The following is a 15482-nucleotide window of genomic DNA, read 5'->3' on the forward strand; positions in this document are numbered from 1 at the left end:
GTGGAACGCCCTACCAACAGTCATTAAGACATGCGAATCCCTTGACTCCTTCAAAACCGCTCTCAAAGGGCACCTACGGACGGCTGCAATTCAAAACTGGCCCCTGTAAAATCTGAATCCCCCTCACCACCCACGCCTTTTCCCCCTCACTGTAGGCCTATATGTTTCTTTTCCCTTTTTCCCTCCTTTATGATGAATTCCTGTTCTGTTCTTTGATCTATTTGTACGTCTCTAAATGTTTTGATGAATTGAGCAAGGTGGACCCTCTTGTAAACAAGTGTAATGCTTTATTGGGTCGTCCACTCACAGTACTGTAATTCTGCAGGCGTATTTTTGATAAATGAATTAATTGTGCATGTCTATTATTCTCAGTATATCAATGTCTCTTTATTTTTTGGGGAAAACTTGTTGTTGTTGTTGTTTTGTCACATTTGTAATATTTTACATTTATTACATGGCATGATGCCAATAAATAAAAACGTAAAGGAGTAGCACCAGAAACAACAATCAATATTGTGTGTCTAAAATTTAGATACATCAATCTAAAGGATTTGGGAGATGTGTTGCATCTGGAAAGAATCAGATGTAGGCTACTAGCCTGCCTAGTAGCTCCAGAAAATCTGGTCACCCATTATTTTGACCTACTTGAAGAGTTGAAGTGAGTGAGCACAGTGATATGCTGCCCCCTAGTGTCATTTGTTCATGTAAAATGTCTGCTGTCTATTGTTTGGTGTCCTTTTTTTCATTACAAATATTGTGTTTTATTCTTATAAATTATGCCTTTGCAGGGAAAACTTCCAAAACAGATATACAAAAGGCAGGAGGGCCAGAACCAGATTTAAATATGTATCCCTATCCAGGCTATCCTATTGATTTCTTGTTTTATAAACCAGGTTTGTTGCATATGGCTCTGTAGCACAGAGTAGCAGAGATGTCACCTGGAGGAGGTTCAGAGCTGGTTCAGAGGGCGTCGGTCTTCAAGGCACGTAGCGTGACGTCATGCAGGTGGTGTGAAAGTTTACTGGCTGTCTGCTTTTGAATGCAGGTAGAAAGCCGTTGGGCAGGAAGATCAACTTCTTACCGAGATACCGACCAAAGTTTTTGACGCTGCTACGCTGGACGGTTAGAACTTAACTTATCGTCTAAAGTAGTGAACGCAGCTGTAGACCCGGGCAGTGTGTGTACCAAAACAAAAACGACTTTACAATGAGCAAAATCGCGAAATTGTTCAAGGGGAGCAGCTCCTCCAGCTCACATTCACATTCATCCAGTAGTTCTTCGAGGTCCAAACAGCATCGGTCGCGGACGGGACCGACCCCACAGGAGGCCATCCACAGGCTGCGAGAAACCGAGGAGTTGTTGTCCAAGAAGCAGGACTACCTGGAGAAGAAAATAGAACAAGAAATAATGGTAGCCAAGAAGAATGGAATGAAAAACAAACGGGGTAAGGCTGTGTTGTCTTTTGCAGTGTACGCTGCTTGTCGGATTCGAAAGCGTAGAGACAACAACAACACTACAGTAGCCTTCAACAGATTTATGCATAGGCCTAGAAGTTGCACCACATGGAGCCAATGCGCAAGTGTAGGCTACTTAATGAGAAAAATACACACACATGGATACCAAACGACTCGCCCCTTTACCAACTCGCCCCCGCGAAATGTAACGATTGATTGATTGATTGAAATATTTATTAACAGTTTGCACAATTACAGTACATTTCAAGCACAAACTCAATACAAAGACTGTCAACTGTGAGTGGACGACCCAATTAAGCAGTACACTTGTTTACAAGAGGGTCCACCATGTTCAATTCATCAAAAGCAGTAGTTAACAGTTAATTTAGTATTTCCCTCCCTCATCTGAAATGATCTTGTATAGGCCTACAGGTTTATTTGATTGTATAGTAGTCCATCTCTCTATATACTCTATAAAATTAAGAAAGAATAACATGAGACAGTCACAGAGACGGTGACTGCTTAATTAAGTTAATTCTGGACCGTCTAGCAGTTAATTTCGTTTTATTAAACAATGTTTTTCCATGTAGCCCACGTTTTGTAATGGCATCATCATGCTATTAGCCAGGCCCGTGGGTATACAAAGTGAACTTAACAATGATAAATTAATTTGATAATACCTTTTTATATAATCACCAACATGAATTATGTTTGTTATTTATTTACAGCTAGCTAGAGTAGTTGTGTGTGTGTGTGTGTGTGTGTGTGTGTGTGTGTGTGTGTGTGTGTGTGTGTGTGTGTGTGTGTTTGATTAAGTTTTAGGTTATTATTACAAAACATTAACTAGTAAATGATTATTCTAGCTCAGTCCCTGGCCCCTTTCGGAACCCTTGGTTTTGGACGGCCAGAAAAGTGTCCCAAGAGGGGCTATGGTTCCCAACGTTTTAGCCCAAAATCCAAAAGAGAAATCAGATTTTTACAGAAGTTATCAGTGATGTAAATTTTTAGTTATTAAACATGAAAAGAATGCTATAATTTTGTTAACTCGTGACAATATGTGAATCTTTGGAAATGTTTAGAAAATCTTTTAAAAATAATGAATGACAAAGGTTAGGAACAACAGTCCACGGTAAGGCTTTAGGAGGGCCATTCAAGCCACGGAGCCTGCCACCGTTCCCCTGCAGGTGGAGCCTGCGTGACCATTGCGGCTCAAGAATCCGTCACTCCTGAATGAAGTGTCTGGTGCTGGGAGTCTGGTGCAACGCACAGGTCCTGGGCCTGGTGAGAGCAGGAGCGGACCTGGTGAGACGTAGGAGGGGAATGGACATGAGTCAACCCACAGAGCCTAGTCCTTCCACATGCCAGACCTCCCAGTCCCGGCAGAGTAGTTCGGGAGCGACGGACTGTGTGGCCCTGGTCTTTCCCTAATGGGACTGATCGTGGGTTGCTACTGGGACGTAAGTCAGGACTTGATCACCCCGGCTGGATCACATGAGTGAGGGGTATGATGTTGCGAGACCCGAAACCCATATGACCTTGGGATACATCCCTGAGGATACGTCCCAGGTGCATCCATGCAATGTTTTTTCTTCGTTCTTGGGAAACTAAAAATTCACTCGCAACCCATAAATTCATCCGCGACTCACAAATGGGTCCTCCTGATCTACTGTTTGGGAAGCAGTGTTCTAGCTTATGCTACCGCAGGCAGGGCTTGACATTAAGACTTGTCCGCTTGTCCGGGACAAGTAATAAATCTTTCCAGACAAGTGCATTACAATTTTACTTGTCCGTTGGACAAGTGACTCTTGATTTCACTTTTTCTGTGACTCCTATAGCAGCCAACAACATTGTCTGGCACTATTGTCTGGCTTTCCTAATAATCACCTTCCCAATATTGTTAACACTTTGTGTGACCACACAACACTTTCAAAAAACAACCCCAGGGTGCCCACGTTTTCCATTCATTTTTTTGACATATTTTTTTTAATCTAAAAACCACGTCCACAGACGTCTTGGGCCGCTAGAATGTCTGATCTTACATGCATTTCATGTATTCCAAATACACAGCCATAGATCGGTCACAGACAGCAGACTGACCACATACGTTTAAACTATACACGCAGTGCAAACTGCGTGTGTAGTGCTTACAACTAACTCAGTATTTAATTCCCAAGATTCGAGTCAGATATTGTCTTCTAGTTTCATATCCATTTGAGAGTTCTGGCAGAAAATGTGTGTTAAGTAAAATATCGCCACTTTTCCACGAGGAAAAGCTGGACAGGGAACAGTCTATGTTTGGGAAGCACAAATGTATGGGGCACACAATTGACAGGTGTGTTGTGATTAGTGTGGGGTAATTGATCACACCACCTATTTTGTGTGCCCCATACATTTGTGCTTCCTAAAGGAAGTTTGATGTGTTCAGTCCTGCAGTCATCTGTGTACAGTAGAGATATTTTACAGTACAAAATACACGTTTTCTGCCAGAACTTTCTAATTAATATAAAACTTTCCCCAAAACTACTCCAAGTCTTAGGAATTAATTATTGGGTGAGTGCACACGCGTGCTACAAGTTAAAGGCCGACGAGGTCAGTCTGCTAACCGTGCGCGGATATGACCGATCTATGGCTGTGAATTTGGAATACATAAAATGTATTTAAGATCAGACATTCTAGGGCTATTCACTTGTAACCTGAGAATATTCAACTAATATTCAAGCATGTATTCACCAAAACCCAACTTACAGTTAGTTGATTTAAAATGTATAATTTGTGTGTGCTCGTGCTCCGGACAAGTGACTTTTGTGTCCGGACAAGTGAATGGGAAATGTACTTGTCCGAAGGACAAGTGCCTCAAAAAGTTAATGTCAAGCCCAACTACCGCTACCCAGCAGTCCAAAATTGCACAGGGCGGATTATGACAAATAATCGTACGGTTGATTTAATTTCAAACTAACTAAAAGGCAAACATTTTGTTGTTGTGTAATGTAATGTTTTTGTGCTGTTTCAGCTGCTCTGCAGGCCCTGAAGAGGAAGAAGCGTTTCGAGCAGCAGCTCACCCAGATTGACGGGACCCTCTCCACCATTGAGTTCCAGAGAGAAGCACTGGAGAATTCCAGCACCAACACTGAGGTTCTGAAGAACATGGGCTTCGCTGCCAAGGCTATGAAGGAAGTCCACCAAAAAATGTAGGCTAAGTACGACTGGGCAATAACAATGTATATATTTAGATTCAGTAACAGACTTATATTGTAGTTTTTGAGTGATGCAACCTCTCCTAGACAGCTATGTGTGTCCCTGTGTCCGAGCACGGAAATAGCATATTGTCACCACCAAGTGTCACTGTTGTGCAGCCTAACACACAGACACAGTGGCCAGGGAGGAGAGCTTGTACAGTACAGTACAGTACAGTACAGTACAGTACAGTACAGTACAGTACAGTACAGTACAGTACAGTACAGTACAGTACAGTACAGTACAGTACAGTACAGTACAGCACCACTCATTTCAGACGGGTCAGATCTTTTTGGATATATATTTTTTTAAATAATCAACAGGAGCATACTTATTTAAACACCTCGACAGTGGGTACAGGGCCAATGAATCCTTTACCAAAAGAATGGTGTGCAGGCCCTACCTCCAATTAGTCTGATCTTTGATTAACCACCCTTTCTTTTTGTACAGTGGTGCACTGGTGCTGTGTACAAATTGTGAAAATAGCCGCTGTACAAGTTTACAATGCATCGTGTTGTGAGCTTATAGATCTGCTACTATTTTTATTTTCATTCATTAATCGTAATCGAGGCAAAAGTTTAAAATAATTTATGTTGATTTGAAGTCAAGACATACGACTGACGTAAAATCTTTTCGCCACATGACTAGGTGTGATAGGCAAAAATTGGTAACGTGTTGTGAGCTTGTCGATCGGCTTGATCAGACAACTGACTTCCATTATGAAATGTTTAAAAAATATATTTCAGTAGTCTACTGCCTACTAACAACGTGTACAAGCACTCTGGTGCTGCCACCATTTACTTCACTCTAGGCTATATGTAGGGATCAAGTGGTTCATACGATCTAGGAATTGTGTAGTCGTGTGCAGAATCCGTTTCTTTTCTGAGTCCATTCTGATTTATGTCTGTCTGACTCCTGGACACTTATCAATTGTATCAGAAGATGCCAATCAGGAGAATGACACTAGCCGGCCTTCGACACGTAAACTCCCTGCCAGCAAGCTTGTACTGTGGAAACCAACACACAGGCATGCCATCAATCACAAGGACATCCCCACACCTAGTGTGGTTGTGCTAAAGAAAGATGCTGGTGGTGCCGAAAGCACAAACGAGCTGGCCAGATGTTTGGAGAATTGAGATGACTGGATAAGCTGATTGACATTTTTATTGATAAAATGCATATAGCCTACATGAACATATGCTGTACTAAAATAGAGACGGTAACAAAAAAAAACATGGGTACGATTCCTCTCCCTATAGGATAAGGATGAAACCTAACGGGACTGTAACTCCATTTGTACACTCAGAGTTATGGTGGTCCTTTACTTTTGAGAACCGCCGGTATTATAATTAATACAGACATGAAGTTGGTTCTAACTTCCAACCCATTCTGGTTCCTTAATGTTGGATCCAGTTCCTCCGGTTCCGCATCCCAACCCTAGTACTGTATGGAACGCATATGGAACATGCCACATCAACTAATTACATTTCCTGGTTATGATACCGTGTGATCTGATATCATGGTTAACTGTATGTGCCTGCTTTGAAGCCAAAACGCATGTATTAGTAACGGTGTGTTCTTACCATTCACTCTCTACTCTGTCTCTTTCTCAGGGACATTGATAAGATAGACTCCCTCATGCAGGATATCACAGAGCAACAGGATGTGGCTCAGGAGATCTGTGATGCAATCTCCCGACCTTTCGGCGAGACATTTGATGAGGTAATGACATTTTTAGTCATGGATCAGAATGAATCCCAATATCCCATATCTATTTTTTCCTCCTTTCTTTGTAAATCCATTTGTTACCACAGATCCTACTATGGCACATGTCCTTTTGCATGTCATGTTACTGATCTATAATCATAGACTGCATCTGAGAAATTATTAACTTGTGGCTTTCTGCTCATTATTTTCTTTTTTTTAGGATGATCTGTTGGCGGAGCTAGCAGAGTTGGAACAGGAGGAGTTTGAGGAGAGCACGAAGAACAGGGGCAGGCTGCCCAGTGCGCACTCCTCCCAACTCCCCTCCACACGACCGAGTCAGCGTGCATGTAAGTATTACAGAATTTCACTTTTCAACAAACCCCGGCATCCATATTCTGTGTGGATTCTGTGGAACATTAGCCACAAAAAAGCAGATCTACTCAAGCTTGTACATCAGAGTTTTGGTGTAGATGGAAAAAACGGTCCATGTACAGAGCCAACTCGGGTCCAGTTTACTAAGTCTAGACCAGAGGGTTTAAGTGGTTAAACCATTAACAACCACATATATAGAATGTGATCCCTTAGAAATGGCTAGTTTTAAATATCAACAAAATTGGCAGCCATTGTCACTCATAACCACTTGCAACTGATGCCCTACCATATATTATTACGCACAATCAATAGTGTATAAACAATTGTATATAATATGATGTAATTGTGCCTCCTCCATTTGCAGCATCCAAGAAGAAGGTGGTTGAAGATGACGATGACATGCGAATGCTCGCTGCCTGGGCAACTTAAGAACTGATACAGCGCACATTTTGTATTATTAGCTATTTTGATGGGAAATATGAAGTACTTATTCTTTTTATTTTTTCTTACGTCTTTTTATGCACACATACTGTCATGTGTCTTGTTCTGTGTTAGGCCTGGGAATGCAGGATTCAGGCTCTATCTATGCTATTTTGTTCTTCCCATTGTTTGTTTCATCATCCTCAAATGTTACTAGCAGTCATTCTAATCCTTATGAAGACATGGATGATATTTTAATATGATTGATGTTTATAAGCAATTCATGTTTAACAATGATGTTAGTCATTAAAAAAAAAAGAAAAAAGCTATGTAGGTCTATATTTTTTAAATTCTGATCTGTTTATTCCTTTATCTTTTAACCTATTCCAACCGTCATTTTAGATTTTAGTTATAGCAAGTTAGCAAGATACGTTTTTCAAAAAACCCATTAGAACTTTGGTGGTTCTCAAAAATAGCAGATATACAAGCTAGATTCTTTTTCTTTTTTTCTCCAACACAAAGGGTCAGGTCAGCTGGCAAAATGGCAGATGCATATCATTTCGGGGGTCCTTGACATGACATACTAAATCCAACATGGGAAAACCTTGGTGTCATCTGCGATTCAGCCTTTAAATTGGACAAACGGGTTAGCTCGGTCGTCAAAACCAGCTTTTTTCATCTCAGACTGCTAGCTAGCCTAAAGTGAAACCATATCTCTCCCATAATGACCTGGAGAGGGTCATCCACGCATTCATCTCATCTAGATTGGATTATTGCAACTCACTATGTCGGCATTGACCAATTGTTGCTCAGTCACTTACAGCTGATCCAAAATGCCGCTGCCCGTCTCCTCACTGTAACTAAGAAGCGAGAGCACATCACTCCAGTCCTAGCCTCGCTAGGACTGGCTCCCGGTTCGATTCCGCATTGATTTTAATGTATGTTTTTAAAATTCGCAGTGGGTTAGCACCCTCATCCCTTGCAGACCTAATTTCTAATTACAACCCACCTAGGGCTTTGAGGTCGGCCGACCAGCTAAAGCTGGATGTGATTGCGACCAACAAAAGGTGAAAGGGTGACCGGGCCTTTGCGGCAGATGCCCCCAGGCTCTGGAATACCTTGCCTCTTCACATCAGAGCTGCCCAGTCCATAATTACCTTTTTAAATCTCTGCTTAAAACATATTTATTCTCCTTAGCCTTGAGTCACTAAAGGCTAAGGAGAGAGGGCTACCTCAAGTGACACTAAAGTTTAGTGTCACTTCTCACTTGAGGTAGCCCTCTCAAACCCTCACCCTAACCTCCCATGGGGCAGCACACCTAAACCTAACCGTAACCCTCTCCCAACCTTAATCCGGTCGTCTTAACGCACCCCTCACCAACCTTAATCCGGTCAGATCAATGCTATGTCTAACCAAAGTATGCCTCCCAGCCCTGCTCCCCTCATTTGTGCAAATGTCTGCTTTGTTTGTGCTTTATGGATTGCCTGCTAAAATCTGTCTACATTGTATTGGTTCTTTTTTTGCTTCTATTTCAAATGCCTGCTTAAGTTTTTAGGTTAAGGTTAGGTTTAGGCTGTCAATCACAGCGACTGGCCAATCACAGCACACCCCTTGCACAACCTGTGTAGGCTTTGGTATGACACGTCCTTGACCACTGATTTGTAGAATCGGCTCAGGACTTCATGGGTTAAACTTAAAACCTTGGCATGCTTGTACTGATATGCAGAGATCATGGTGTCTGGAGGTTTCCAGGCTAACGAGTTGTATCTGCTCTGCATTTCAACAAACCAGGAAATCCAGCACTGGGGCAAACACTATTGACACTAGCAGAGAATGCTTTACTTTTTTGGAGGGGGTTAATGTTGACTTCAGAATGTGAGAAATCTAATCTGGAATGATTGGTCTACTTGGGCTGTTTATTGTTTCCTGGTAGGCCTATGTTCATTTTTGAGTGGTGCTAGCCACTCCTATATAGACAGCTATGGGCCTAAGCACACTTTAGATTCCATGCGCGGACAGAAGAAGCTGTATTTTACGTAATTTCCGAGTTTTTAGACAGCTGGTGGATGGAAAAGAAGCTCCACCCCCGCAGCTGACTGCCGCGGAGGAGAGCGTTTCCGGGAATCTGTCAAGGATAGTCTAAGAAGGATGAGACGCGAAGACCGTACGGGCGACGCCATGTTGCTTTGGAAGGAAAGAAACATGCGCAGTTGAGACCAGGCAGTTGGACATGCACAACTGCGCATGTTTCTTTCCTTCCAAAGCAACATGGCGTCGCCCGTACGGTCTTCGCGTCTCATCCTTCTTAGACTATCCTTGGAATCTGTCCGCCGTGGCAGTCAGCCGTGGGGGTGGAGCTTCTTTTCCATCCACCAGCTGTCTAAAACTCTGGTTGTGTCCCTGTCTGTCTGCCTGTCCATCAGAGTACGATAATAACATTTGTTAACCACCAAGTGTCATTGTTGCACAGTTCAGACGGGTCTGATTCTTTCTTAGCTGTAGTAGCCTACTGTGGCATTTGTATGTGAGTTCTCAACAGGCCTGAAAATTAAGGAGGTCGGCTGCTCTGGCCCGAGGCTCGGCCCGGCCTGACTAATCAGTAATCAGCATATATGTTAGGCCCGAGTTCGACCCGGCTCCAAATTGTCGGATTGGGTTTGGGCAGAATTTGAGAACTTGAGTAAAAGTGAAATGCCAGTCAGCACCGCATATTCATAATATAAATACAAACAGACGGAACATAATAATTTTTATTATTGTATAAATTAGGTAGCATACATTTTAGACCTGGCCTGGCCTAAAATGTATGCTAATCAAGGACATAGGCCTACGCCAGATACCGGTATCTATGTATGCAAAATTGCAAATGCATATCTGTCAGGCAGGCTCGATAAAATACATCTACGATCGTCTTGATCCAAGCCAAGGCTACAAGTACTGTACTACTGACACTAAAAAAAAAGAATAATCAGATGGAGTTTTATTTTGAAGTCCAAGACCGGACGTCATATGTCCCTTTAGTGACTCACTTTTGTTTTTGAAACTAGAGCCGGAAGTCCTTGTTTCTTATTCTTGCCTAGTCTCGGCCAGGTCTCTGCTCTAAAGAATAATACAAGTTGGTCTTAACTAGTATAAACTCAAGAATGGAAACGAATACACCGGAGGAAGCAACCGGTGAGTTCTCAAACAAACAGTTATATGTATTTAACCAGTAACCAACCAGTAACAAGTGTTGCGAAACAACGGGAGATCGCGGGACTTTACTTTGTAAGGAAGCGTCGCTTTTACCGGGAATGTGACACGTTTCATACGCCAGTTCAGTGTCACTGGGTTAAGTTTACAAGGCCAAAATGTCACACAAGGAAACATTTACGTTAACGTTCTGAACGTAAACACGTCCAGAAGAAGCTCACCTTGCTCTGACTTTGACTGAACTGAACGCTTTATGTAACTTGATCCTTGTTGTATATTATCAACAGAGGCTGCCTGCTACACATAACCTGCTGAACGGTTCTGGCTGACTGGTTTTACGTTGATATGCTGAACGTTTGTGACAGGAAATCAGTACCAGTGCATAGGAAAATCCGAAATTGACATTTTTTATTATTACAATTTCGAGGACACACACACACACACACACTACAGTCGGCCTATATCAGTGGTTCTCAAACGTTTTTAGTGTCAAAAATAGTAGATGTACTAAGATTGCATTTTTTGAATAGGCAACCTATACAATATGGAATAATATGGAAGTGGTTAAAATGATTGTGATGCTATACTATTAAGAAATGTTCCTCCTGGGTACCCCCACCTCTGGTACCCTCTCAAGGACCCCTGGGGGTTCCCGAACCCCACTTGAGAACTCACTCTCTCTCTCTCATAGATATATACAATTGTATTTAACCACACTTAGCAACTCCTGGTAGAAAGACAAGACGATAGTGTAGTGGTGTAAAGTGCACAAATTAGTAAAGCCCCCCCCCCCCCCATTATGAAATACTGTGTTTTGTAGTCACATTACTACCCTGACTTGCTACTACAGGGACGACAGGAAATGGCATGCCCGGCCCTGAGAAGGAGAAGCGGGAGCCGGCGGCTGCCTCCACCCATCTGTCCGAGCTTCGACTGGTGCTGCTGGGCTGGAGGTGGCCCGGGAAGAGCCTGACCGGCAACACCATCCTGGGCCGCGAGGAGTTCCGCTTGGAGCGAGCGGCCGAGTTCTCGGTGAAGCGAGAGACCGAGGTGACGGGGAGACGGGTGATCGTGGTGGACACACCAGGCTGGTTCACCTCCCAGGACACGCCCGCCTGCTACCAGCAGGAGATAGTGAAAGGTCCCACCATGTGTGCTCCGGGGCCCCACGCCTTCTTGCTGGTCATCCCGGTGGGCATGTTCTCGGAGGTCGACCGCACTCGCATCGAGGAGCACGTGGGCCTGTTCGGGGAGAGCGTGTGGAGGCACACGATCGTGGTGTTCACCTGGGCCGAGGTGCTGAGGAACATTTCCATCGAGAGGTACATCCGCAGGGAGGGCAAGGACCTGCAGTGGGTGCTGGAGAAGTGTAAAAAGAGATACTTTGTCATCAATAACTATATCTTCGGGGAGCACCCCCAGCTGGGGAGGTTAATGGAGAAAGTGGAGAAGGTGGTAGCGGAGGAGGGGGGTGGCCTCTACAACCCAGAGGAGGAGGTGGAGCGACGGAAGAGAACCCTGGATCAGAATCAGAACCCTACTGCTCAGAGCCAAGCCAGGGAGGGGCGAGAGCTCGGGGCGCGGCCCAAACAGATCTCTTCTGCTGCACTGGCTCAAGTGGTGGACCCTCCTGTCAGTGAGTGATGTATTGATCTTAACTCGCAGAGTTCAAGTGTGATTGCATATATTAGAACACAACATTCAATCTATATTAGTATGATTAAAGGTAGCTGGCTGCACTTTTAGCCTGTTGATCATGATTTAACCAACTGGAAAGGCGTATGTGTCATTTTAGATTTTTGCGTTGGCTATTCAAAAATAGCAGATGTACAAGCTCACAGCGCATCAGTTCATACTGCGATGCAAGCTTGTACATCTGCTATTTAACATTTCTGAAAAATCTTGAAAGTGTGAGAACTGCTGATTTAGAAGGCAGAGTTGTAGAATCGGCCTCAGGTCGTAATGGGTTAAACCGCAGCAAGCGATGTAATGTAATTGTATGCTGTACAGTGTACATTGTAACATCTTTCCCCAACTGCCTCACTTTGTGAGAACAAAAGAATGACAAGTTCTATCGGTCTGCTTAGTGCCATATGGCCGTCATGAGTCATGACCTAAGAATTGCCCCTTTAACAATTTATCTGTTTTTGATTTCAGATTAACTGGACACTTGCTGTCTGATGGATCCTGCAAGCTGCCACTAGGGGGACACTACATAATCTGCTTCTTACCTGATCGTAAACATGCAGATTTTATATCCTCTTGAAACGTAGCCTACTGAACATGCAAAGTATGTATGTTTATTTTTGTTGAGAAAGCATATTTTGGATTTGTTAGTGTGGACTCTGGGCAGTCTTTATTATGCAGAATCTTCCCTACTGGTTTGGTGTGTCCGACTTTGTTTTTGCAGTATCACACCATTTTTCAAGTTCAATATTTAGGTGCAGCAATTTCAACAGGCGGCCTTTGCTTGGGGCCTAGATTTTCATTAATGTCTGTGTGATTTTTAATAGACCAAGAAGGCTGTTGGTTTGTGATGGTAATGGCACTAGACAGCCTTAATTGGTTCTGTAACGAGGAAGAACATGCTGTTACTCAGGCAGCTGTGACAAATTGCAAACCCTTGATGAACAATTTTCTTGTCTTTACTGACAGACACCCATGGCACATCTGCACTACTACATTGTTACTGTAACGTTCAGGGGAAGATATCCTATTTATTGTGACCAAACTCTTGCTTCCCTTTTACTCTATTATAAGTGTATAGTTGTTCAGCCCCCCAAAAATTACTTTAAATTACACACCCCACAAAGCCTTGAATTCATGGAGATTATTTGGTTTTTGTCGCATTTCCTAAACCAATAATTTGATGACCGGCATAGTCTCTGGGAGTCTCCTATTGACCGATGACCCAGTCATCAAATTATTGGCGTGAAAATGTGATAAAACTCCACAATCACAAATTGGGGTGTGTAATTGATAGAAAATAAGTAATTTTTGGGGTGAACCACCCCTTTAATGCTACTGCTTGTTTGTTTTTCCTTCTCTTGCAACAGTGCTTACTTGAAAGCAGTGCTTTTCTCGACCATGAATGTATTTTTCCTGCACTAGCAGTGTGTGTGTGTGTGTGTGTGTGTGTGTGTGTGTATATATATACACATACACACACACAGTATGAGTGTGTTACAGTACAATTGGAAAACCAGTGAAAATGGCACGGCACCTGAAGGTGACTTGAGCTACGAGAGGCCGAGTGAGCTTAAGGCGAGCAAGTCGCGTTGCGAAGGCTGTCACCTTCATTCGACTCAGCGCGGTCAAGTTATGTCCCGATAGGGACAGAATCATAATTCATCCCCCCAAACACTCACGAAAACGAGCACTCCTATTTTCAATCTGACTGGCGTTTTTCAATCATACTGTAACATTTACAGTATATACCGTATATTCTGCTACAGTGCATTTTTATTTGTGTGTTTTGCTGTGTACAGTATACTATATATATACATTTATCTGACAATCATAACATGCACTTGAAATGTCGTCTTGAAATGTGGCCAGATACTGACTCTTGAATAGTACTGACGTAAAACCATAGTCCTAAATGTAGTCCACGTTTAGCCTGTTATTGAATATTGTGTGTGTATGTGTACAGTACACAATACACATTGCATGTAACTATCCCTCGTGCTGCATGTACCAGCATGTGAATCAAGTTACTTTTAAATACTTTATATGGGAAAGAGGGTGTTACAACTCCATATTTTAATCTCCATGTCCTGTTGTAGCCTAGCCCTAGTTACAACTCTTGTTTTCCTACAGAAATGATCAAAGTTTCCTATCAAGAAAATAATTTCTATATTTTAACAATGTAAGCACTGGTCTTGTCTCTTTTCTATTTCATCAAAATAAATGTCTATTTTTGATTAAAGTCTAGACCTAGTTCTTTAAATTCTTGTGTGTGACTTGGACTCAAGATCATAGTATTTTGTGGTGTTGACAAGGTAGAGTTGCCCATTATTTGTTTACCCCTTTTTTTTCCTCCCAATTGTAGGTGTTATGCCAATTAATTGGTCCCTACTTTCTGTATTGCCACTTTTGTTGTATCCCACTGGTCCACCTTCACCCCATAATTTAATTTTAGCCTACATATGTACCCCTAGCTCCATAACTCATCATTCCTAATAGACTTGAATAGGGGAGGTACTTTGGCTGTGCAACTTTGACAGTGTTGTTTACCACTAGATGGCAGTAAGATATCACATTTCATGACAGACAACATGCATAATAATGTACTTTGATGGGCATTGGTGCATAATTGTGACCTTGCCAACAACATAATCCTTCACCATGATATAGAGGGCAATGACATGCAAGTGAGTGGCTAATTGAGTGGCAAAGTGAGTTTAACATTGTTTAATGCAATCAGATAAGACTTTTCTGTTTGGATGTATGGGCTGTCAATGCCAGAGAGTAGTTTTATGCCACTCAGTAGGCGTTCCCACATAACTTCCGGGTATGATGATGATTATGTCACGCACATACCCTCTCTATATGATGACACAAGGGTGTCCAACTATCACCTCACCTCTACATAATGGGGTCATCCCTAGTATTTCCAAAAAATCTTATACTATTTAAGGTTTTCCACCATAGAAAAAAATATATTTGTTGAAATAAATATAAAATAATCCCTTTGATTTGAGTAGAGGTATGCTAAAATGCCATGTCCCCTGCATGTTTTTTCAGCTTCCGTTACAAATATATCTAATCAAATTCAAACAAAATCTAAAATTTGAAATCGTATTATATAGTATAGTTCTAATGCTTCTAATGTTATTAATTGTGATAAATGTAATTTCACTGCTTAAAATCTTGAAATCTATTTTGTCCCTCACTTTACTGTCCCCCCTGTTACGCTGATGCAAATCCACCTGGAGATGTCCCCTGACTATTTCTCCAGCCAAATGACTTCAGATTAATTTGCCTTTTTTTCTTCAATGTTTTAGGTTGCATTACTGATGTGGTAAAGCATAAATGTTGGTTGATTCATTTATTAAAGATGGAGTGCCGCGATTTCTTCCCCACCCTAAAATATGAGGAAGA

General features: G+C 42.3%; 2 protein-coding genes across 2 annotated transcripts; both read left to right on the forward strand.

Annotated features, from left to right (window-relative positions):
* Positions 1-937: 937 nt before the first annotated feature.
* LOC306912895 (charged multivesicular body protein 4b-like) lies at positions 938-7517 on the forward strand. The gene is made up of 5 exons (XM_079489349.1): positions 938-1444; positions 4465-4642; positions 6302-6410; positions 6616-6742; positions 7132-7517. Exons 1-5 carry the CDS (start codon positions 1207-1209, stop codon positions 7194-7196), a joined length of 717 nt encoding a protein of 238 aa, XP_079345475.1. The 5' UTR covers positions 938-1206; the 3' UTR covers positions 7197-7517.
* Positions 7518-10245: 2728 nt separating this feature from the next.
* gimap4 (GTPase IMAP family member 4) lies at positions 10246-14301 on the forward strand. The gene is made up of 3 exons (XM_079489238.1): positions 10246-10361; positions 11230-12015; positions 12537-14301. The coding sequence occupies exons 1-3, from the start codon at positions 10331-10333 to the stop codon at positions 12539-12541; spliced, it is 822 nt and encodes a 273-aa protein (XP_079345364.1). The 5' UTR covers positions 10246-10330; the 3' UTR covers positions 12542-14301.
* The last annotated feature ends 1181 nt before the right edge of the window (positions 14302-15482 follow it).

Source organism: Electrona antarctica (genome assembly GCF_951216825.1).
Source record: "Electrona antarctica genome assembly, chromosome: 20".
Taxonomy (NCBI): Eukaryota; Metazoa; Chordata; class Actinopteri; order Myctophiformes; family Myctophidae; genus Electrona; species Electrona antarctica.